The following is a 25,169-nucleotide window of genomic DNA, read 5'->3' as shown; positions in this document are numbered from 1 at the left end:
TAGAACAGAATAGAATAACCATTAACATGCCAGATTGGTTGATAGCAAAACATACCAACCAGATGTTGGTAATTTACCATTTACCTAAATGCCTAAGTGTGTTTCTAACACATGTAAATATAATTTTAACATTTTAAATGTTATTTTCTATTTATTCTGTCAATGTCTCTTTTGTGTGATTATTGTTGACTTGTGCATCTTTTTTGGTATCAGCCCAAACTTCATCAGTTTATTCTAATTCTTCCTTTGTATACATAGAAATATTCTGTCTTATATGAAAGCTATTTTGGTCCAAAATAATAAGTAGTTAGACACTGGAATTACCCCCAACAAACAACATGCCTATTGTTCCTACAATATCTAATTTATTTGGTATCAAAAGTCACTGCCAGCAAAAGTTACAATATCCTTATCATACAGTTCAAATGCCAAAATGTTATTTCATCATGCATTTTTATATTTGTTCTTTAACATTTAAATATATATATATGTTAAAGTATGCTACACATTTTCAGTTTGTCACTACATGTACTCCATAAATGTAGCCTATCTCTTTAACAGAAATACAGTGATTATTTTATGCTAGTACTGAGCCTTTGCTTCTTAAACATGCACATTTATCCTAAATCATATTGTCATTTTATTAATTTAAACAACTTTCAGGAATTAAATTACTTTTGAACTGTACACATTATAGGCGTAATCAACAACTTGCACACATGTATACAGGCCTGTGTCCATCTGAATCTGCTGTATTCTGTTATCTGTTATCTTTACACAGTGTTTCTATACGTCCCAGCTCATATTGTTGGCCTTATGTCAGCATTTAATGTGGTTTAGTTTTACTGATCTGATTTATTGGAAAAGTATATGTTGATAAACAGCAGTGGGCTTGCTAAACCTTCAACCAGTAAAGACTATAAAAGTCTGTTTATTGGCTTTTAAAACATTTTATCAGGAAGCTCTTATGGCTTTCCTGTTTTTAGTTGAACGTAATTCTTTGTAGATAAATGGCTCAAACCAAAGAGCACTCTCAGCAGTGAAAGATTCAGTTATGAGAAACATGATCCAGCTTTGCACGCAACCAGATGGGCCTTTGCCTAGGTAAACATACAACATACAGTATACTGTGTTTGTGTGTGTGTTTGTTTCATAGTGTCAGATGTGTGTGTGTGTGTGTGTGTGTGTGTGTGTGTATACCCAGCTTTTATTGCCCCAGATGGCATATCTCTTCTGATCTGAGTATGTTTGTGCATGTTTGGGTGTGAATTTAGTGTCTTTAAACAAATGTGTTTATCCTAATCATAAAAATACAGTAAAGGGATGTAACATAGCAACAAAACCAGCTTTAAAAACATTCCACTACAATAGACGGAATATTTGTACTGTTGATGCAATTATAACTTTATGCCCTGCTATGTTGACATAACTGAGCAGCATATAAGAAGGACAACAGTATGTTAAGATCACTTCCTCTTACCAAAACAGGCATATAGCTGTAGTGGTTCATGAGAAAATAGTGAGAATATATATATAACCTATGAATTTCAGATATTTTAAATATGCCGCTAACTTAAGAAACATCTCTTAAGGTCAAATGAAATATAAGTAACTTGTCAGCAGAATATGATGCTAACATATATTGTCTTTTTCCTCCACCAAGCTTGACCCCCAGCCTCTCCAAGGCAAAGACTGGCAGAGAACAGTTATTCCCATGAACGGGGTGAGTAGATCGCATTAGTTCAACTTTATCATAATTCATTCTTGTATTTCCATCCCTCACTTTTATATCATACTATGATTTATCTTTTGTTTCAAAGTCCTCATACTATTAGACATCCTTGCATTTACATTATAGTAGTACACAGAAGTGAGAAATATTCTCAACAATTTGTCCAGGATGTGCTTCAGTTGCAGTTGTTTTCTCTGTGAAGTTTCCATCTGGATTTAACATGTCAGGATTTCCTCAAGATCACGGAAAGCTAGTGCAGATTGATTTCAGGCTTGTAGATTGGCTTCTCACTCTATAAACCTGTTTTAACTTGAAGCCCTTTTTTCCTGTGTCAGATCGAGGTTAAACTTTCCATGAAGTTCACCAGCCGAGAGTTCAGCCTGAAGAGGATGCCCTCACGGAAACCTATGGGTGTGTTCGGAGTCAAGATCTCCACAGTGACTAAGTGAGTTGACTTTTTTAGATAAATGTCTTTATAGATTTTAAATGTAAGACAAAATTATGCACAATGCATTGTATCAACAGTGTTATTTTGAACTTGACATTTAAACACACAGAAGCTACCTAATTATAGAGTAATCATCTGGTCACCTGTTAAAACTCAAACAGTTATCCTTCAATCAGCCTATCAGGCATCAAGGACACATTTATACTCTCCAGTGACGTTCCTCAGGGCTTCTCGGCCTCCTCACTTTCCTCACATCCCACAATGTTATGCTGATGATTCCATCAATGCGAAGACAAATTGATACTTTCTAATCCGCATTTGAGATGTAGTTCAGTGCTGTGTGTCAAGATCTCTACTCATCTTCTACATTTTGGTTAGACGCCTGCTCAAAACAAGTTTATAAAGAACATGATGATGGAAGTATTTGACGTTCATTCTCGTGCTCTATTGTGTTTCACAGCTTGTTACAGCAATTTTTGGGTTGAAGAAGTTTGTGACACAGATTTGGTGCAAAATGTTACAATTTCTGACCAGTCGAGAATTGATAAAAATGGTATCTTTGGAGATTTCTGTAAGAATTGGATGTTTCAGGTTTTTGTATGGCAATTACATCTGTTACATCATTGCTTAGAAAACCCGTTTTGTAAATATACCGAGGAAAACTACCTGTCCTCTGAATGCTCTACGTTTGTGGTTGTGCACTTTCATGAGGTCACAATAGGTCATTTTATACAGAAAATGGTCTCACGACAGTGAAGTGGCTATGGGGACTAACATCATTACACATGAATACAATTGGGCTCATCATTGTGTTTTGTGTTTGTGGCCATTGTTGTTGTTGATGAGTGACATTAATGAGGATTAAACATAACAAGTGGGTTAACTAGATTTACCAGCACAAATCAATTAGCACTGTAGATAAAACATTTCAACAGAAACACAAGCAAATAGCCAGATGCATTACTAGCCCTTCCAGTAATCAACACATTGCAAAACACAACCATCAGCCTTGTTTATTTCATACTTTTGTCACAATAAACGAAATGTCTCTTGCTTCATTGTGGTTTCAGTATTTATGCTGGTAAGTGTTTTACTCAATGTACACTGCTTGTTGGTGATTATTGATGTTCGTCTTCATCCAGGCGAGAGCGCTCCAAGGTGCCCTACATTGTCCGGCAGTGCCTAGAGGAGATTGAAAGGAGGGGTATAGAGGAGGTGGGCATCTACAGAGTATCGGGAGTCGCCACTGACATCCAGGCCTTGAAGACCGCCTTTGACACCAGTGAGTATAGCCTACATCTATATACAGTAAATGGTCTGAGCAGGTTATTTGTATGAAAGCTTTTAAGTAAAAACCTGTTTTGTTTCATTGATACTATTGTCATTTGTAATCATGTCAGATACGTATGTATTGCCAAAAGTATAGTTTGTCTTTACCTTTCCTATCATGGTTATAATACTATAACTGCCATGCATTTCTAGGAAAAGGCTGAGAGGATTTATTGACCATCACCTGAAGGAAACCCTTTTTTCTAATCTTTCTATTTCTGTTGATCAGGTGATCATTATTGTAGCTCTGTCTGACTGTGAGTTTGATGAATTTCCTCTGATGTGAAATTATTAACCAAACATATTAAATAGTTTCTTACGGACTTGCATTTGCATTGTGTGTAGTGCTAATTGTGAATTTATTTTGTGTGAAGTGTGTGTATTTTACTGTAATTCTGATGGGAAAATAAGATGCATGGCGCCTGCTGCTTGTGCCAAGGTGTTTCCCTGTCTTATCATCCTCCTCGTCGTTGCATGACCTCCTGTCTTCATGTTGTTTCCATCTCTCTCCTGCAGATCACAAAGATGTGTCAGTGATGATGAGCGAGATGGACGTTAATGCCATCGCTGGGACCTTGAAGCTGTACTTCAGAGAGCTGCCAGAACCGCTCTTCACTGATGAGCTCTACCCCAATTTTGCAGGCGGCATCAGTAAGTCACTATCACAGCTAATTAGCAGTAAATTAATCAATCAAACTAACTATCAGGGCTGTAGTGGATCATAGGGGTTCATTATATAATAGCAACTTCTAAATATCTGTTAGTTTTAAAAAAAAATCCTCCATTTGCAGGATATGTAAAAATTAATTTCCTTTTCTTCTGTGCAGCCCTGTCCGATAGTGTTGCCAAAGAGAGCTGTATGTTGAACTTACTGCTGTCGCTGCCTGAACCCAACCTGGTCACATTCCTTTTCCTTTTGGATCACCTAAAGAGGTAGGAACAAGTAAACACACACAGGCTTGCATAATATATAGATATGAATGTTCACATGAACAGTAGGAACAAATAAAACTCATGTCCATACACACACAACAACAAGCCACAGATATACAAGAGGTGTAGTCAACTGCAATCACACACACACACAAACACATACGTTAATATTCCAGATTTTAATTTCATTTTTGTGTCACAGTGCTCTCAAATTGTTCATATAAGGTTTTAAAAACTTGCAATTGGGAGAATTTTCTGTAATTCTTGTTTTTTTTCTGTTTTCAAAATGGTGTACAGTATTAACCTTGGTCATTACTGTGGGATATCATTCAACTGCAACAGCAAAATGTCTTCTGGTTTCCATGGTGATTTTGAATAACAATATGTGAACACTAACTAAATACCCAGTTAAGCAAGCAGGATAATTCACTCATATTTAAGATATTGTTAATGGAAAAAGTGTGAAAAGTTCTACATGTATTGGTACAGTAGATGATAGGGGTGAAATTATTATTCCATTATGGTTATGATTCCATTATGGTTATGATTCCATTATGGCGGTTCACATGCAAAGCGACAGAAGAATCTAATAAATGCCAGAGGTTCACACACAGCAGACCACACAGATCCATCACTGCACATTAACATCACCTGCATGTGATTGTGTCCTCGGTCTGCTCCACTAATGCACTTGCTTGTCCTCCTCCCCTCAGGGTGGCAGAGAAGGAAAGTATCAATAAGATGTCCCTCCACAACCTGGCAACGGTTTTTGGGCCAACCTTGCTGAGGCCTTCCGAGAAGGACAGCAAGATCCCGGCTAACCCCACCCAACCCATCAGCATGGGGGACAGCTGGTCCCTGGAAGTTATGGCACAGGTGAGCTACACAGATTTTCTGCATTTTATCTTTGATTTTTTTTAAAGCTTTTTCTGAAAAACCAAAACCTCATTTTCATTTTTGCTAATTTGTCCCTCAAACATTTTCTCTTTTCTTGCAGGTCCAGGTGTTGCTGTATTTCTTGCAACTGGAGACGATCCCCACCCCAGACAGTAAACGACAGAGCATCCTTTTCTCCACTGAAGTATAGAGCTAATATTGACTCTGCCGACGTGAGAGTTTGACCATGAAGGAGTGAAATAGAGAAGGACCTTGGCTCAAAGTGAGCCTATAGTAGTGTGTTTTTGAATTGACTGACCAGATTCCTGGAAAGGATTGTTTCTAGCGATGCCTGCCCCCTCAAACAAAAGAGGGCGCCATTGGGCCTCTGACGCTCAGAGGACGTGAGGTCCTTCCAGTTGGTATCTCTCATTACCTGATATTTAGTGTGATTCCTTGTACCTTCATTGCTTATGTAGGTACACCTGCCATCTACATTTGTCCACCTTGTTCTCTGTTGGTCATTGACCTTTACAGCTTGTAGACGGTTGTGGTTCATAAATCAAGAAATGGTCAAAATCAGTCCATAAGATTGATTCTTGATTCTTGAATTAGTTTGCCAACCAATCAGAGTTTCCATGTACCTTTGTGTTTGGGCATTGTTCTCTATCTGTGTTTATTTTGGACAATCATCAGCTCAAGATTGCAAAATATCCATCTCAAACATTGCTTCATGTCCTGTTGAGGAAAATTCTAACCGTGTCTTACATAATCTTAGCACATTGTTTCTGGGAAGACATTTGTGCCGTTTGCGTGAGTTGAAAACAAACATCCAGAGCTGCCACCATACTGGCTTTTTTTTCTTTGTGTCAGTTAAAGCCAACACCTGTACGTTGAAAGTGTTGACAACGTAAACAAACCCCTGTTGGAGTCAGAGAACAGCGATACAGCTTGAAGTGGGACTGTAAGAAGAAAAAAAAAAAGGAACCCAATGATTAGTAATACACTGCAATTTGACTACCTGCGGTTTTTCCGATCATAAAAGAAAATTTCCCCCTATTTGTGTCGTTGGTGTCTCAAGGTAGTCTTCAGCTTAAATATCCAGGAAGCAATATATTTTCTAACATAGGAATTTGTCTGTGGTCATATCTTTGCTGACGACATGTCCTACTTATTGTAACATAGGACATCTTGCCAAATTAATATGTTGTTTGTTTGTTTCTAGGAGAAAAGGAAGCAGTTGTATTTACAGATACAGTATGTACATAATCTTAAAGTTGTATTTTTTTTTTCTTTTTGGTTTAACAGTATAATCATTGTTGCAATTATTGTAATTTATTTTGGGGGGCCAGGGAGGAGAAATTGGTATGTTTTTCTATGTGAACTTTTTTTTCGGTTTGATTAAGAAAGTGTTAGGTCTTAGCCTTGACTTCAAGTCTTGCAGTAAATAAGCAGGATTTAGCCTTGTTCTTATAGAAACTACTCTGCTGTTCTGTCCAGCCTATCAATTTATGATTCATTTAGATATTATAATAAAGGTAACACACACATTGTAGTTACATACTGTATGCTGCTGTGGAAAAGGCACAAGCTCTTTAACTGCTGGGTGTTCCTCAGCAGAACGTCTCACATCCAGAGACCATCGCCTGTCTAGTGTAGACATTATGCAATGTCATAATACAGCACACACATACACACACACATATGACATTGTCTCTTTTTGTACCATTTAATCTGTGGCTGCAGAAGTGCACTCATGCAATGTTAGAACTACTGTATAACAATTTAAGTGACCTGAGCACTCAGCGTTTATGTCCATCGAAGAGCATATTTGTTGGTTTAAATGAAGGAATATTGTGTATTATTGTTTCATCTCCTCCCAAGTCTTTTTTTTTTTTATTTATCTCATGCATATGGAAAAATGTCTGAATAATTCTTTGTCCCTTTAACTGCTCTTCATATCGTTACACTAACTCAATGACCAATTTAAAGGAAAGCTCTTAAATCTTAAATTTCTGTCTTTGGTTTAACATGCAGGCATGTTGTATTTTTTTACTTTTTGGTCTTGTTATTGCTGTCTTGTTCACAAATATATCATCACAGACTTTGGGATGTTGGTAAGTTTTGAGTATCTGGTTTACATTATTAGAGCATGTGCTTTTCTGGCCAGTTTAAAGGATAGATTCATAATTTTTCACATCTGTCTCAAAACAGTAGTCAGGTCACCATATGCACACTGCAACAGGTTTAGCTTGTGGTAATCATTCCTCGTGTTCATACTGGCCATTGCTTGACATTGGAAGCACATTAGGAAGGGTTCTTTTAATGCCAGTATGAACAAGACGAATGATTACAGCAAGCAAAACCTGTTTCTATGTTTATATTGGCATCTAGCTATTGTTTTAAGACAGAATAAAATGTGAATTTGTCATTTAAGGTTAGATATCACAGTTGGTTTCCCATATATATCTTAGGCTTAAAACTATAACCAGTTGACTAATTTAGTGGATCTGATAAGGGCTTGTGTGTGGTTCTGTCCATGTTAAAGATAACACACAGGGGCATGTTTGAGTAGCCTAAATGTTATTAATAACAAATGTTAAGTTTTTAACATAAATGTCTTTAGACTTTTAAAAGCAAGAGGAGTCTTTCCTTTTGGATACATATCAACTCTCTTAATGTCAAGACATTTACACTCACTTTGCACATGATAATATAGATAAAACACCATAATTGTATCAACCCCATAAATAACAATGTCGAGATCTTATTCTGAAAGTGTTAATGCTGCCATTTTTTTTTTTTAACTGTACTTCCACTACTTTTGGCCTACTATAGCATGCAAATGTTGTTTTTGACAGAGAATGAATTCACCGTTCATTCATTCATTCATTCTTCCATCACCTTTATAACAAGTCCCAATTGCCTACACTACTACACTACCCTATCGTGCCTCAACACTTTTTTTGTTTAGCGCCTGTGGTACTCTGAACGTCAGTGGAAACGTTGTTCAGTCTCCTGTTGCCTTTGCTGAGGACAGCCACACACCTTTCATCTCTTCAAGACTAAGACAGGACCTTAAACTTAAGCATGGTCTTAGGTTGTACCGTACATGCCCATTCCACTTGCCACACTCATCTGACTGATGCTGTAATTCAAACTGTGTTAAAGTCAGTCTTAATGGGGCAAAGGGAAGCATTTCTTGCCCTTTAGCTCTTAAAGTTTCAGCTCCTTTAATGCCTTTTATTCTTATTTATTTATGCTTAGCCCCTGTATGAGACGGTCTACTTGAGCTATTTATTTATGATATAATATCATCTAAAGCTAAATTAATGTTGAAAAAAAATGGTCTTTATACGGTTTCTTCGGGAAATGTCTGTTTATCAGCTTTTGTTCATCGGACATCCTTAAAGTTTGTCACTATTTTGTCCCAGAATTACAACCACTGTGTGCAACTGCAAACATCTTTTAACCCCCTACTCCTGCATTATCGGCTCATCTCTGTAGTTACTTGTGTCGTACAACAGACTGGCCACTGTGATTGTTTAGCTATCTGAAGATAACTGAATAGCAGGTGCAGGTTCTTGTCAGTTTAAAAGGTAGATTTTGTGAGTTAACATAACTCTTACTTTTCCATGGAGTTGTATAATATGTATTATACTAGAGAGTACACTATTTGGTTGCCGTTTTATTTATTGTGGCGTCCACTGACGTATGATCGTTAAGGATTGAGCTGGTACGCCTCTAGTCTCTTTGAAAAGCTGTCAGTATGTGGTAGAGGAGAAAAGAGTCTTATATTGCTCTAAAATCTGCATTGTTTTGGTCTGTTGATTGTCAGTGTAAATGCATGTACCCTCCATAACCTCAGTTGTTTAGTTCTGTACATGAAAAAGTAAATACAGCAAAGAAGGTTTAATTTTCCTGAAGATATGGAACATATTGCTCTATATGAAAGTTACAAATCTCTTCTGTTTATTGTATATGACCCTGGTAGCTATCACTACATTTCCATACTATAGTTAATACTTTCAAATGACCCTCTGCTGCCACTTCTTAAACATCAAGCTGACATTAAATTCGACTACTTTAACCTTTGGAAATAGCTTTGTTTTATTTTGACACATAACCTAAAGCTGAGGATGAGACTTGTTGACCAACCACAAACACTTTCTCTTTTTACCTTCCTCAATTTTTTGACTCTTATTCCTGTTCAATATTCAATGTTCTGCTTGTAGAACTGTAAAAAGGAATACTGTATTCTGAGGGCAAACATGTTTGGAAGGCATTTGCAGCCTATGTTTGTACACAAAAATGTTAAATAAAATCTCCTTGTATCTACAAAATATGACATGTTTGATTTTCTTTTTTTTTTAATTTACACAGTAAGCCTTCAGCATGGTAGCCACTTATCATCTGTCATGTATAATATGCTGATATAATTTAGAACTATACAGTGTAAGCTTTCCTCTCACATGTTTCAATATATAGAGTAAACACTGGATGCAATGAGTGTATATGAAGCTGTGATAACAGATGAGATGCAGTCCATTATTGGCAGGGAGAGCATTGTGGGTAGACATGTAGTGTATGTACAATGCATGTATGTACAACACCTAGGAGTGAAATTGGAGATGCACAAAACTTGAAAAATAAATTTCCTGTGAAATCTTTGAGAACAGCAGCAGGGGTGGAAAAGAAGACTATCAGTGCCCGCTACTGGTTGATGGCAGGTGCTGCAGGTTCAGCTTGTCACTGAAAATTGATGCAGTGTTTGCACACACTTGTCCATTCATACCTTCATTTATGAAGGGATAGATGAAGTCCTTTAACTTTGTTATGTCAAAATTTTCTGACTATTTATGCCCCTTGATCAAGTCAAAATAGCAAAGTGCATGTACTCTTTTGATGTATGTTGGGATAACGACAGACTCGCCCAACCTTTTTGCTTTTAGTGTTTTCTTAAAGTGAGTCTGTAACTTTTTGTAGCCTGACCTTGTCTTTAGACATTTGTGTTTCTGAACTTTATATTTGTATATTATGTGCTTGACAGTTTTCCTGGGTAAAGATCATATTCCATTCATCACCTATAATCTTGTTATGAACAAAGAATCAAGACCTTCAGCTGGAGACCTAATCTGGATTTTGAAATCATCCATCCAATACAAAGCATCCAGAACATCTTTGCTTGTATTTCATTTAGAAGTGATGAATCATGGTCTGACTTATAAACAGAGTCTGACAGCTCTTCATAAGAAATATGAGTGTTCACTTTTCTAGTTTTGATTTATCATTTATTAGCAATGCATGTGCCAACTTCTGTAAATGGGTCTTAACCAGTTAGACAGAGCTAGCTGAGCTCTGAATACTGCAAAGAAGAAGAAAGATGCCATGAAACTGTATATGAGCCATACTTTAATAATGCATTTGTTTTTTAGAGATGGGTCCAAAACAACAAATATGATATGCTAGCCACATATGTCATCAAATATTAAAGTGACACAAAGGATGGCACCCATGGCATACAGTGGGGGTATTTTACATAACAAATAAAGATACAGTGTGGTGCAGCTCCATGGATACACAATAAAAACATGCAAACTAAATTCAAAGAGTAGATTTCAGCACTTAATCTTTAAGCACACAAGCAGTTTGTAGTCTTCCTATTAAACTGTGTGCGCAATTTTACGCAAAGGCTCAGTTAAAACAAACCAAAGACTGAAAGGGACTTTCTCGCGTTCTTATGCTGATATTTCTGTGTTGTGAAACTCGGAGTATATTTAAACTATTATTATTATAATGAATTATTATTATAATTACTATAATAAATGAGACTTGAATGTATTCTGTCAGTCGTCCTCTTTCACTTACTTTTTTACGTCCCATCCTATTGTCATCGTTTATTTCCATTTGTCTGTACGTCACCGGTTTCCAGAAGACCCCCTCAACACACACACCAACACACGGAGAGAGAGAGAGAGAGAGAGAGAGAGAGAGAGAGCGAGAGAGAGGCGGTGTGCCTGCGGCCGCGCTTTTTCCTGTTGCCGACTGTCTGTGCGCAGCTTGAAACTTCTACTGACAAACCGAGCATGAGCAGCGGTAACATAACAGAGGATTTACATCTTTGCTTCTCTTATTTCTCACGGTTTTTCTCTGCATTCAAGTTTGTGGGCTCAACCACCCGTTTATTGTGCCCTTAATGTGCGCTGCCAGCCTGATCACCTGAACACGTTGGTTGGGTGGAAAGACTTATTATTCTCACACTCACAGTAAGGTAAGAAAATGGATTTGTTTTCTGCTTGTTCAGGCTGTTTTATAGTTAAAATTGTAATGTTTGTATGTCAATTAACCTTTGGACCCTTTTTAACAGGAGTGGTAACAGGTGTTTTCTCATCATCTGTGGCATAAGGATATAAATTAACCAAAGGCACACTCAAACAATATCAGTTATTGGTTGTTATCGAAGCTCTCACTGTATCAGGATTGGGGATTTTTTATGGCAATTAATTGATTGAATGAATAAGATGCCTTACTTAGATGAACTTAAAATAATGCAGTGGTAATGAAGCCTTATTTTCCATCATTACACCAAATGCATAATTTGCCCTTTGGTGCAGTATTGACTCAGATCATGTTTATGTCTCTCTTTCTGCTATCAGGAGTTCACAATAATGGTATCAGTACTTCCCTTATTAGCTGTACACACAGTGCTTTGCCCAATAGATTTTATTTTTGTTTTCCTTTGACTTTGGTGGTGCTGGACTGGCACATTGATTGACAGGGCAGAGACAGATCCCCTCCAGCAGGATATCCATTTTCTTATCACTTCCTCCAAGACCTCTGGGCACATATAGCTTTTCATAATCATCATAGGGAGTATTTTTGCCAAAGCAGCCAACTGGAAGAATGTTGGCTTATCGTATAGCCTATAAACGTCATTGTTGGGGAAAAGCTATGTAAGTTCAACTGTGTTTTCTTTTCACATTAACTTTGAAGAATTCCTTTTCTTGTGCAGGTTCAGAAACATTTGCAGCCTCTTGAGGTCTTAAAAAACTAAAGGTCTTTACAATTTTCTGTAGCTTTCCAAACCCTCTGGATAAAACCTGCTTTTTAAATTCCTTTGGCCTGTGAGAAGGTTTCAGTAGCAGAACAATGGAGGAAAAGTAGGACTTTGGTCCGAAGTTCTGCCAATCAGGATCAGTGCTGGTAAAGCTACAGGGTTATATGTGGCCAACGGAGGTAGATTAAGGAAAGAACTATGTGTGACAGCTTTCATGAAGGTGTGGAAAGGAAAGAAACGGTTGTTTTTTTTTCTGTTCTCTTTATATTTTCAACATTGGCACCGGCAACTCTTCTACGTTTAAATCAAATTTCAGTAAGTTTTAGAACAGAAATATGAGTTTCCATTCTCAAAATGTGTGTGGTTTGATATTACCCAATGGGGAATTCCCCAATAAGTGAATTCAACAGAACTGAAACTCAACTTAAGTAATTTAATAATTATAATTATTACAGCTTTTGTGATACTAAGGTACATCAACTTCAAAGCTGATTGGAGGTTGAGAATCTGCCATTTGACATGCTCTGGATATAAGGCCATAAGTGTCAGCTTGAATAGTAGAGACAAGGTCAGTGACCATCCTGCAAGAGTGATTAATAAGAGTAAAGACATATGAAGTATCAGTGTCACCTAATCTGCATTAAGTAGGAGAAAAACAAGGATGGGAATCCGTGTGATTGAATGAAAATTGGATCAGGAACTCCTATTCTCTGAGGTATTCTGATGTAAAGCACCTACAATAGGTGAGAATGGTCCCAGCATTGCTCCCATAGTGACCAAGTTTCCCCATTGTTGTTACAGGATCATTTGTTTGTCATTCATTCATTCATCTTGTTGAACCTTATCTTGTCAAATCTTACTATTCATTGTCAGGAACTTAATAAAGTAAATATTTACAGGTTTTATATGTGTTATTGTGATTCATGCAACATGATGAAATGTGTGCCGTATAGTCTGTTGGGTGAACTGACATACAGCAGCCCATTTAAGATGTCGATACTGGCCAATATTGTGTTTCTGAAGCCAATATATCAATATTTCAATACCAATAATGTTAACAGATTGTAATTTTTCTGAACAAAACCACGAAAAAAATAAATTGTTTGTCATTTTTGTATTTCTTATTTCTAAATGTATAGATATAGATCGATAATGGAGGTTGCCATTACAGCATGTAACTCCCCGTGAAACCACAACTTATCGCTTTTACATTTTAGTTTGTGCTTGGATAAATAAAACAAACAAATTATATGAAATGTGTTAATAAGTGAGCTTTTGACAGAGCTGATAGGCACAGAGCCAGGCTATCTGTTTCCTCCTGCTTCCAGTCTTTATGCTAAGCTAAACTAAATACAGCCTCCTGGCTCTATGTCTGTATTAATCCACCAACCTTAATATAATACTAACTCTAAGGAAATAACTAAGCGTGATGGGTCGTACCAGTGCTGGTTGATACAAGCAAGAATATTATTTTTTTTAAATACCAGGTAAAATTCAACAGAATAAGCCCAGTATTGTTTAGAGAAGCTGAGAGGCAAATGTCTCAACTTAAGCAATGTTTCATGCAAAGTCACTTCAGGCTTCCACAGCAACTTTAGTTCTTTGCTGTAATTCAAAGATAATTCTAGTTATTTCTAATTAACTCTACACTACAGTATGGATGCAGCCTTGCTTATTATTATCTGACATGATCTAGAAACCTGTCCTTCTTTCTTTCTTACTCCCCTGAATTGTTCCTAAATTGTATGAAATGTCCCCTAATAACCTCAATAGCGTGGCCTACATTATATGAAGGTTATCTGAGGTTGTAGTCCCACAGTTTGTAATAATTTACTCTAATCTCCTGACACTATAGAGGAATTTAGCAAAATACCCTTAAAAAAATGCAGCAAAGATAGTTTAACAAAGTGTTCCAGTACTGGGACAATGGCTTTAAAATTTATAGTGGTGTATTTTGGGGAAAGCATGCCAGTAGCGGGAATGATTAGTATGTGGAAGGTTTTTGGGAAACTTTTCCTGAAATAAAAGGTGCATTGTTGGACTGTCTGCTTTGGCCCTAACAATCTGTCCCCCTGTCTTTTAGAGATAGATGGCTTTTCTGTGTGTGTCTATGTGGTAACCTGCAATCTGTTTGCTCAGGCTATACTTTTGAGACTGTGCTCTCTCTCTTTCTCTCTCTCCAGACTGATTTGGCAGCCATCGGGCAAAACTCAGAGGCGCTTCCTCCTCAATATTTGGCTGCTGTCTGTGACAAAAGTTACAGAGAGGAAGACAGTTGCAGAGACAAAGAGGAAGACTGACAGACATGTGTACTGTATGTGCGGCAGGGAAAGGTACGAGATAGGTCAGGCAACACAAAAGTGATGTTTGTGGTGGGAACTTCCTGCCTTGGCTGTCCTCCCGTGACACGATCACTGTTCCCTTAAGTTGTACCAAGCGGTTTGGCAGGCAGGTATTTTGTCTAAAAACATGTCAAGCAGCTGAGTGTGTGGGATGAAAGCGCAAAGAAAGCAAAAAAGAGGAAAAAATAACCATGCTGAAGAATCAGCAGCTGGTCTATATTGGCTTGGAGCTGGTGATCGCTTGCCTGGCTGTGGCTGGGAACATCCTGGTCTGCTGGGCCGTCTGCCTCAACTCCAACCTGCAGAGCATCACCAACTTCTTTGTGGTGTCACTGGCGGTGGCTGATATTGCTGTGGGGCTGCTGGCAATTCCCTTCGCTATCACTATTAGGTATCATTACATTTGTTATATAATTTCATGTCCTTTTTATCAGAATTTGTTAGAATGCATAATATTGAGTTTTTAATCACCTGAGATATTTTCTCGCCAATCAACAACAACAATCAGCACCGGCTTCTGCGCAAACTTCTTTGGCTGCCTGTTCATCGCCTGCTTCGTCCTCATACTTACCCAGAGCTCCATCTTCAGCCTGCTGGCCATCGCCGTAGACCGTTACATCGCTATCGAGAACCCACTCAGGTAAGGATGTACTGAAATATGACAGAGACGGCTTTCCATGTTCTCACTTCAACCAAATTCAGTTTGCTTTTCAGACTGTCCAAATCTTTCTGGGACATGAAAGCTACATTTTTTAATGAAAAAGTGTTTTTTTTTGTACTGTGTACCTTCCCAATATACTTGCATTTTGAACATGATGCTCTGTTCACACGTGGCGCTCATATCAGGGTAGTGTGGGTAAACCATTAAACGTGAGAGGCGTCCAAAGCATGGCACATACGCAGTGGTGCAGCAAAACCCATTGAATTATAGAGAGATCTTATTCAATTAGGGCTAATCTGGCCGGCTGTGGGCAGACATGGATATATATCACCACAGGCTTTATTGGGTTACAGTTTGTGTGCTGCTGAAGGCTTTGATCATTTTTATCCATGTAAATCAACACCATTCAAATACTATTCTTTCAAATGGCTAACACATTTTGCAGCCTACACAGGTATTTTGACACACTATTGACTCATATTGTTCATGTGTGTAACCAAAGCCACTGTTTTTTACTCACATAACTGCCTTCTTAACTCCTGTCATGGGAGGCTAGTTCATCTAGTAAGCCACAACAGGTGACACATTTGCATAAGCAGTTGCATAACAGATTCTCTTTGTGTGTTTTTGTGCTCACACTGGTGCCATGATTGTGGCCAGAGAGCCCATAATTCATCAATCATTCAATCATTCATCAGTTTTAAGAGGGTAATATAGCCTACTGGCTGCCACCCTGTATATGAAAGAGCTCAGTCACATGGGACATTGGTTGTAGGTGAGCTGATGTTACCAAGAATACTAGTTATTCATGATTATTTTCTATTTTTATTCCTTCAAATTTGTGCAGTCCATATGTCTGCATAAAGTAATGTGCACATTAGTACTACTACACAGTTTTCAAAAATACCCAATCATTTTAGGATGCAGCAATAGCTATGAAAACCGGGAATTGAAATGTTGGTGAGGTCCAGCTGTATGTGTCAGACCTAAGAATACTGTTAAATCCTTGTATCAGTTTTGTAGAAATAGACCAAAGTAAAACTTTGATATTACAACCTTATAACAAGCTATTTTTATATTTAAGATATCACAATTCTATCAGTGGTTTCAGTGTAAATCACACTTCCTAACCATGTCGATAGGTATGGTATTTAGCCAATATTTTTCTGAATCCAAGCCCAAGATTGAGTTAAGTTACAAGCCATCAAAACAGTATAGTAAAGCTTACATCTGCTACTACTATTATGTGTTTGAAGATTCCAGTCCTCATGTTCGTATTTCACTGCATTGCTCAGAAGCTCTTTTATGACCTGACTGGATTCTTCAAAAGAACTTAGATGAGAAAGAAGTGTGCTGGTAAAATACAGTATAGGAAGGAAATCCTCTTCATTGCATATGTAGGCACACTCACTCAACTGTTTGTGGAGTCATGCAACAACACATGGCAAGATTTCACACTGTCTTCTGCTCTTCTAACAGGAAGGAAGAACATACTGTACAAAAAGGTACTTTTGCTAGACAAAGTCATCTGATGCGCTGGGATGAAAATATATGAGTTGTTAACAGACAGTATTTAAAAGCCAGTAATGCAACAACAAAAAACTTCCTTTGGCTTATTAAATATATAATGGATTTAAGCTTGTATGCACAACCATAGTCTCCTCATTTAAATCACCAAATACTGACTTTTTTGACTATCACTCTGAGATTAGATAAAACAACCAGCTTTAATGTATTATTGTGCTCTGATCCACCTTTCAGGTACAACAGCCTGGTGACAGGGCAGAGGGCAAAGGGCATCATCGCTTTGTGCTGGGTTCTCTCGGTAGGCATCGGCCTGACACCGATGCTGGGCTGGAACAGAGGTGGGAGAAATATTTTGGCTAATGCAAATGTAGAAGACATACAAAATGGGGAAAATGCATTAGTATTGTATACCTAGAGTGTGCTCAAAGTCTCTTCAGTATTGACAATTGCTCCTGGCAGTTATGCATTGACTTAAATTCAGTGAAATGGTTCTTACTGCTCAGAGGAAAACTGAGGCCAACTCTTAGATTTGAGGTCAGAAACCCAAGCCATGCACATGTTTTACCATATAGAATTCTTCCTTCTATGGAACAAATGTATTTGTTTGATGTTATTAAAAGATAAAACTGACAATAAATCACTCCTGGCTCTGTTGTGCAGGTTGGAACGCCACCGCCAGCAGCAACAAATGCCCTGAAGGCCTGACGGTGTGCCTGTTTGAAGCAGTGGTTACCATGGACTACATGATATATTTCAATTTCTTCGGCTGCGTCCTGGTGCCCCTGTTTGTCATGCTGGTCATCTATGCCCATATCTTCATGGCTGCACGGCGCCAGCTCCGACTGATGGGACTCAAAGTTGCGCACACACCTGCTCCTGGTGAGATAGCATCATCGTCGGGCACATCTCGTTCAACCCTGCAGAAGGAGGTGCATGCTGCCAAATCGCTGGCCATCATTGTAGGTTTGTTTGCTCTATGCTGGCTTCCACTGCACATCATGAACTGTTTCAACTACCTGTGTCAGAGCTGTGAGCGCACACATATCTGGGGGATGAACATTGCTATCATCCTCTCCCATGCTAACTCTGTTGTGAATCCCTTCATCTATGCTTATCGCATTCGGGAGTTTAGACAGACCTTTCGGAGGATCCTGTATCAGCACATCTTAGGGCGGAGGGATGGACACGGGACTGGGAGTAGCAATGGCAGAAGTGTCAGGGGCAGCAGTATCATGAGGACTTCCTCCCGCACCAGTAGAGAGGGTTCATCATGTGGCACAATAGTGAATAGCTACGTCCTGGACCCCAGCCCTGACCGAACGCCACCAAAAGCTACTCACGAAGCCTCTTGCCATTGGACATCAAATGTTGCCGTTGCACCAAGCAGCTGCATACACAATGGACACCAGATAAAAGGCAGCAACCTTTCAGCAATGCAGCAGCAGCCATGCATCGTGGGATTTGCTGCTCAGGATGGAGTAGAATCAGTTACATATCTGAGGGGAACAACAGATGTTCTGGAGGTGAAAGACAGTGAAAGTGGCATTGCTTTTGTAAATGTTCAGGCTCTCTCCCAAAAACAGACTGACTGTGTCCGCTGTGCAGAGCTTACTGAAGTCTCATGACAAAGATATTTAGGTATTTAAAATATATATTTCTATTACCATAAAACATATAACTGTGTGCAAACATGACATTATGGAGATTGGTTAATGAAACTTCAAATTAATAGCAACAGCAAATCACCTTTCTGAAGTCACATAAACTGATTACCAGGCAACATTTTGACCCGCTTTCCTTTGTCCTGATCTAACATCTCTGAGTTGGATCAGATCTATAAGCATGCAACAGAATCTGTCAAAATGTGGATGTTTAAAATACTTTCAGCAATACAATGACATACTGTATGTGGTAGTGTGTTATTTTTCCAAGATGAATGTCCTTTTTTTAGGCTGTGTCTTAATGTGTAGAAAACAATTCTTTCTGAACTGTACTGTATCTTGCAATGCTTTTTTAAATTCTTGAACTGTATTTTTTTGATAATGTGGCATCCAGTCAACTTTTGTAATGGTCATGTGTATTGTTTTTACCCACTGGAAAATTAAAAGTCGTATATACTTACTAGTTCAGTGCTTCATTTTCTGCTACAAAACTGAATAACTTTACATTTTTACCGTAAGTGTCCATACTGTTACATATAAAGCGTGTCCAGACTAAAGTATGTCATTTTAAGAGCTGTCACTAATGGTCTGAATAAACCATGAACCGTCCTCTGTGAAAACTTTGTTTGAAGGCAAGCATAAGGTGTGCATCATCTCTTGTGTAAAGATCTGTTAAAAAGGCATTTCTCAAAGTGCTGGATAGCTACAGCACATTTGGTGTTGCTAGTTTGATCAGTGATTTGATAACTGCCAGGCAACACAAGTCTGTTGCTGGTTTAATAACTGTGACATGTGTCAAACATATGTGTCCAAAGGCACCTGATGTATACAGGCCAGTTACCAACCATACAAAACAAAAGCATGTTTGGCCTATTCAAATATCACTTCATATACCTGTAGTGTGGCGACTTTCAGTCAGGCTTGCACAAACAGACAGCATGAAAAACACACATACACACACACACGTAAAGTACATACACATGACCACAGACTACTCAGCAAGAGGTGTTTACAGAGTAGCCTGGCTGCTGACGCCAGTCAATGAGCCTAATGCAATGGAAATCAAATGAAGGTTCATTTGATGATGTCTTTTATTATGCCATTATGCTTTCTCTTTCCTCATTAAAAAGCCCTTCCATTGCGGGAAAGACCTGCATTAAGCAACATTTACGTGCCTTAAAGCAATTCCGGAGACATGTCTCCAGAAATAAACATACATGGGTATGTATCTAGCTTATGTGTGTTTATTCAAAAACTATGCATATCAGTTGTATATTACACTTTGAGGTTTGGATGGAGCCATTTCATTTTAATGCTTTGTTTGTTTGTGCTATTTTGATAAGCAAGAGATAAGGGTTATATAAATGTTGTAGTTATGGGTAATACAAGTGTCTTATTTATAGAAAATAAAAAACAAAACCAAAACCACAAATACACAAAGGACTGTAGATGATACATGAATCAGACGCCATCAACTGTGTTCTATTGTCACACAAGGCTCAAGCAAGGTCCATGAAGGTATGATGTCCTGAAGCACAACAATCCAGTTTATAGTATGCCATTCAGTCATAAATGACTATGTGGGCTGTAGCAGGCACATTTTTGTTTTGCTTGAGACTGAACAAGCAAATTAGCAGAGACTCAGTAACAGTTTCTTCTCTTTGCATTCTCTCACTGGCTGATGACTATATATATAATACAATACAATACAAGGGATATACATAAGACATATTGTGTCTAATAACTAGGGAGAAAACCTTGCTTTGGTGAGAGAAAAATAAAAAACTGAGAAATGACCTGTTCTAATAAAAAAAGTCTAAATGCAAAGCATGTGTGATGTTGTATGTGTATGTTCAAGCTTTTAGGTTTAAGTTTATTTTATTGTCATTTATGCAATGAAATAAACAACAATGAAATTTAGATTATAGTTTCTTTTATGCTACTCGTAAAACAAAATAAAAATACTATATTTTGCATGATGGGGTGCTGAGGATTAATTTACAGTCTCACAGCCTGAGGGAAGATGCTGTCTTTAAGACTGGTGGTACAGCAGTAGAAGAACAGGCTGTGGATGGGGTTGGTACAGTCTTAGTATCCTGCACGCACCTCACCTCACTAATATCACTGATGTTGGGTATGAATGATCTTCTGGGCGGTTGTAATCACTCGCTGCAGTCCTCCTGTGCTGCGCAATGCATGTCTCATAATTCTGTGTCATTTCCAGTCAAGATGCTTTCGGTCACACACAGAAGCAGGATCAGGTTTATTGCCAAGTAAGTTTTCACATACCTGGAATTTGCCTTTTACATTGGTGCATAAGAATCAGAATAAAGCGTTGAAAAATATAAATAAAGATAAAAGGTAAAATTAGAGACAATAAAAAGGAGCCATTGTATACAAATATAAAGGAAGCGAGAATATGTACAAAATGTCCAGATACTTAGTCTGCAAGTTAGCAGTGTGACATATAATTATATTTGCAATATACAATATGAAAAAACAACAGAAGGGCATTAATGTAATGCATACACACAGGGCGGGTTTAAGAGTCAGTATCAGTGGGGATCCCGGGCCTTGTTGATGAAACCAGCTGCAGACGGATGACCATGACAGGTTCTCTGTGATGTTCAGGGACCTAAAATTGTTCACCTGCTCCACCTCAGAGGTTGTTGGTGTGCATTGATATGTATACATGGACTACACACACTCTTGCAATTTTAACTTTAGTCCTCTAGTGAATACATCTATACAAAAACTGGCTTGTTATTCATATTAAACAGAGCTTCAGTATTCTGGCAAATAAAACTGGGGAGACTCTTTCCATAAGCGCCTTACACAAATCAAACAAACCAATAAACCATAAACAAATCAGGATTTTTTAAAAATTTCTTACAGGACAAAAAATAGAGGAAAAATACAAATCCCACAATGCACCACAGGAAGCCACCGGAAACACTTCATTGACCCATTGCGTTGCATTGTGGGCAGGCGGAAAAAGGCTCCAAAAGGTAGAAAGCGACAAACGCACGTTGCAGAGTCGCAGAAGACGAAGAAACAACAACAAAGAAATCCGCTTTTACGACAGAAACAAGGTAACCGTGTTAACATAATGGATAAAACTGCATCATTGTTTAGTTGACCAAACAGAGGTATTTGTCTGTGTTGTTCCGAAGAGCTCATTCATTCAGTCAAACAACATGGTTCCGTGTATTCGCCGAACTCAAAGTTCCTATTTCAATTAAGAATCAAATGCGAATGTTATATTAAGTATTTAGGTCACACTGGGCTTTGGTTTTTAGTAGTTTGTACCAGTAGTTTCTTCAAAATAACGTATATGAGCTAGGTTTTTACTCTTACGTTGCATTGTTGTATGAAGGACCAGCGTTAGCTAGTTAGCTCAGGTAGCTAATCCAGCTAGCTGAGCGGTTCGGTGTCTCTGCTTTTAGAGAAATTAGTGATATTTACCAAGTTTGACTTTAAGCATTCTCACACTGCACCCTACTTAAGGCCAGTGGTTACTATGTATGAGCTCACTGTATTATTTTAAATAGTACGTTAGTAACTACATCTGGGACAGAGATTAGCTGCAGGGCTAATGCAGTTCACATACGGCTAGCGCTATTAATGGCCTCACATAACACAAGAGTTTCTGCTGGGTTCTCAGCAGCTTCATTAACACAGAAAACCCAAAACAGGAGACAAGATTTCAGCCCAGCAACCCAAGACCTGGCTAGTTTGTAAATAAAGTTAGTGGCAGCCTTATTATGGGACAGCACATAGTAACATTTCTTACAATACATGTTGTTTTCCAGGGAAACGGTTTGAAGATGTCTATCGGCGTGCCAATCAAGGTCCTACATGAAGCAGAGGGACACATTGTGACCTGTGAGACCAACACTGGGGAGGTGTACAGGGGAAAGCTGATTGAGGCCGAGGACAACATGAACTGCCAGGTCGGTCCTTTTTTTTAATAATGATCAATGAATAAAATGAAGCTGATTTCAGTACAGGTAGGACTAAAGAGGCTGATTTTTCTTAAATGATCTGGTTCAGCTGTGTCAGAGTGGCTGCTGTGGAACCGTGTCCCCCTGGTGAGTTTTGGGAAGGTGGTGAAAAAGTTAGGGTGGAGCCCCTTTACTATTCTATACTCGTGCATCCTGCTATAAACAATGGTCTCTTTTAGATTTTGACACGTTTCTTCCATCCAAACAACAAAAATCTAATCTAAAACCATTACTAGCTTGCATTAAATATATATTATGATATTCTGTACTGAGTAATGTAGTTGAATAACATAGCTTCTGACCTAGTATACCCCGCTACCAGTCACGTTCTGACACTTACAGGATAACCCAATGTGTTTTTCTATTTCATTAATTAATAAGAATCGAATCCTAAACGCGTTACTGGGTAAGATAACATGCATATTTGCATGGAATAATGGAATTATAGATGACTTGGTTTGTTTTTTACATTGGCCTTATGTATCAACCTTAAACACTAGATATATCCAATTTTTGTTTTTATTTTTTTCTTTCTACCGTCTCTTTATTTTGTGTGCAAAAATTTCTGACTGACTGTATTCTGATTACTTCAATGCGCTTGACTCAGTTTGTGTTGTGGGCTTTCTGGTTTTGAATTATGTTATGTGTGGTGCTTAAGTAAATGCCCATAAATGTGACAAAAATAAATTAAACAAAACGTGAGATTTAAAGAGAATTACCCTCTTGTATCTTTTCTGAGGCTGTTTTGAAAAACTAGTTTCCTTAAATCTACATTTGATTGTGTATGTTGATCTGCTGAATGAATCCGTTTAAAGCTATTGGCTAAATATCTGAGAATTTGTTAGTATGATTGACCACACAAGTATAGATAGTATGCAGCATTTCTTGACTTCTAGTTAATACAAGACTTGCAAGCTCCCCCATCTGGTGGCGCTTCTTATTGAACGCAATCATTGTCAACCGTTGTCCCCAAGCACTACAGCCATGTTTCCCAATCCTGCTAGTTACCTGAATAACTTGGAATCCAAGTTTTAAGTCAGTCCCTCCATTAGATGGAAAGGATGAAAGCAGCAGAGCTGTAAAGTTAAAGAGGCAGATGATTGTGAACCACCGCTTTAACAGAGCTAGCTATGCTCGAATTGCTGTGGTAAGCTGTAGATTTGTTTATTTTAGTTTTTATAGTTGTATTTCTGCTTTAGGCTTAAGAAGCCAAGATACATTTACTATTACAAAAAGATTGTAAGATGCATCTAAGTTTTTTTTTTTTTTTTTTTTTTTTTTTTCCCCTTCTCTCCTTACAGATGTCCAACATAACAGTGACTTATCGCGATGGCCGGGTGGCACAGTTGGAGCAAGTCTACATCCGTGGCAGCAAGATCCGCTTCCTGATCTTACCTGACATGTTAAAGAATGCTCCTATGTTAAAGAGTATGAAGAACAAGAACCAGGGATCTGGCGCAGGAAGGGGCAAGGCAGCTATTCTCAAAGCACAAGGTGAGTGGCGAGTTTTTGGACAGGTGTCTCCCTGGACAGTCTGGGGATGAGTATCATTAAGATTGTATTGATAGTACTACTCCTTTTTAATAGTCCTTATCGCATCAGTTTGTTACCGGTACTAAATTGCTTCTCTTTAAAAAAAAAAAAAAAAACGTATTTAGTTCGGAACAGAATTAGAACTAAATATTGTAAATTTAACTAAATGTTTCTAGAGCAGCAACAGCAAAGTCACTTTAAATAAGCTGAGAAAGACACTGAAGAGCCAGAATGTTGTATTAACAATGGTGTCACATTCATGTAACATGCCCTAAATTATACAGTGTGGCTACAATAACGTCAGTGCCTGTAAAGACTAAATTAAGACTAAAATAGAAACAGTCTTAAAAAACATCCCTACCCTGGCTTTGGGGCTGTGTCAAAGAGGCATTTATTCAATTCAACTTCTATGTATTGAGTTCTATTTAGGATGCACCCAATATTTTATCGCTTGTGTAACATGGTTGCAAAATTATCCTTGTCTCAGCATCATACATCTATACAGGGGTTATTACGATTATCAACCTCTTCCATATTTTGATTTACTATGTAGATCATCTTTGTGGCCAGAGTATCTCAAAATTAGTTAACCAATATGGATTTCTATAACCTGTCATTTTGGTATAATTTCCCCTGATCATTGAGACACCTTGCCTACTATGTGAGTCGGGCACATTTTTCTAAAATGAGTTGTTGTCGTCTTCCTCCTTTTTCTGTGCAGTGGCTGCAAGGGGTCGGGGCCGTGGTGGAATGGGAAGAGGCAACATCTTCCAGAAGAGACGATAATTTCTCCAGTTTTGTTAAGATTGTTGCATTGTATAGTCTTTTTTTGTCTTTGTTGGATTGGATATATTGGGTATTGTTTGCAATCCTATGTTTTGCAACTTTTTGCTTTTTAATTTCATTTTTTATGAAAATAAACATGTTTCCAATTTGATGTGTCCTGTTCTCTGGTTGACTCAACTTGGTGACCACTTTTATGGATTGTTTATGTTTTCCCCTCACTGAAGGCCAGATTTGCCTGGTTTCCAAATCGCTACACCTAGTTATCAACCTGCCCCATATC

At 38.1% G+C, this 25,169-nt stretch overlaps 3 protein-coding genes across 4 annotated transcripts in view; all 3 read left to right on the top strand.

The window, feature by feature from the left end:
• bcr (BCR activator of RhoGEF and GTPase) overlaps window positions 1-9,661 on the top strand; it is an 83,126-nt gene extending 73,465 nt beyond the window's left edge. The window contains exons 17-23 of the mRNA XM_051412698.1: window positions 1,664-1,723; window positions 2,068-2,177; window positions 3,323-3,462; window positions 4,026-4,160; window positions 4,337-4,442; window positions 5,156-5,318; window positions 5,440-9,661. Of these exons, the coding sequence (XP_051268658.1) occupies window positions 1,664-1,723; window positions 2,068-2,177; window positions 3,323-3,462; window positions 4,026-4,160; window positions 4,337-4,442; window positions 5,156-5,318; window positions 5,440-5,529 (804 nt within the window). The 3' untranslated portion in view covers window positions 5,530-9,661. The remainder of the gene's footprint in view (window positions 1-1,663; window positions 1,724-2,067; window positions 2,178-3,322; window positions 3,463-4,025; window positions 4,161-4,336; window positions 4,443-5,155; window positions 5,319-5,439) is intronic.
• Window positions 9,662-11,345: 1,684 nt separating this feature from the next.
• On the top strand, window positions 11,346-19,029 carry adora2ab (adenosine A2a receptor b). 2 transcript variants are annotated; one of them, XM_051413114.1, is made up of 5 exons: window positions 11,346-11,589; window positions 14,559-15,108; window positions 15,226-15,357; window positions 17,140-17,243; window positions 17,566-19,029. In XM_051413114.1, the coding sequence occupies exons 2-5, from the start codon at window positions 14,909-14,911 to the stop codon at window positions 18,528-18,530; spliced, it is 1,401 nt and encodes a 466-aa protein (XP_051269074.1). In that variant the 5' UTR covers window positions 11,346-11,589; window positions 14,559-14,908; the 3' UTR covers window positions 18,531-19,029. The 2 variants fall into 2 exon arrangements, with proteins under 2 accessions (XP_051269074.1, XP_051269075.1); XM_051413115.1 differs by lacking the exon at window positions 11,346-11,589 and adding an exon at window positions 11,716-12,271.
• Window positions 19,030-21,520: 2,491 nt separating this feature from the next.
• Window positions 21,521-25,040, top strand: snrpd3l (small nuclear ribonucleoprotein D3 polypeptide, like). The gene is made up of 4 exons (XM_051413163.1): window positions 21,521-21,658; window positions 22,379-22,519; window positions 23,872-24,064; window positions 24,825-25,040. Exons 2-4 carry the CDS (start codon window positions 22,394-22,396, stop codon window positions 24,887-24,889), a joined length of 384 nt encoding a protein of 127 aa, XP_051269123.1. The 5' UTR covers window positions 21,521-21,658; window positions 22,379-22,393; the 3' UTR covers window positions 24,890-25,040.
• Window positions 25,041-25,169: the final 129 nt, after the last annotated feature.

The sequence above is a fragment of the Dicentrarchus labrax genome, unplaced genomic scaffold (genome assembly GCF_905237075.1).
Source record: "Dicentrarchus labrax unplaced genomic scaffold, dlabrax2021, whole genome shotgun sequence".
Taxonomy (NCBI): Eukaryota; Metazoa; Chordata; class Actinopteri; family Moronidae; genus Dicentrarchus; species Dicentrarchus labrax.
Note: the sequence above shows the minus strand (reverse complement) of the source record. Positions and strands in the feature narration are given on the sequence as shown.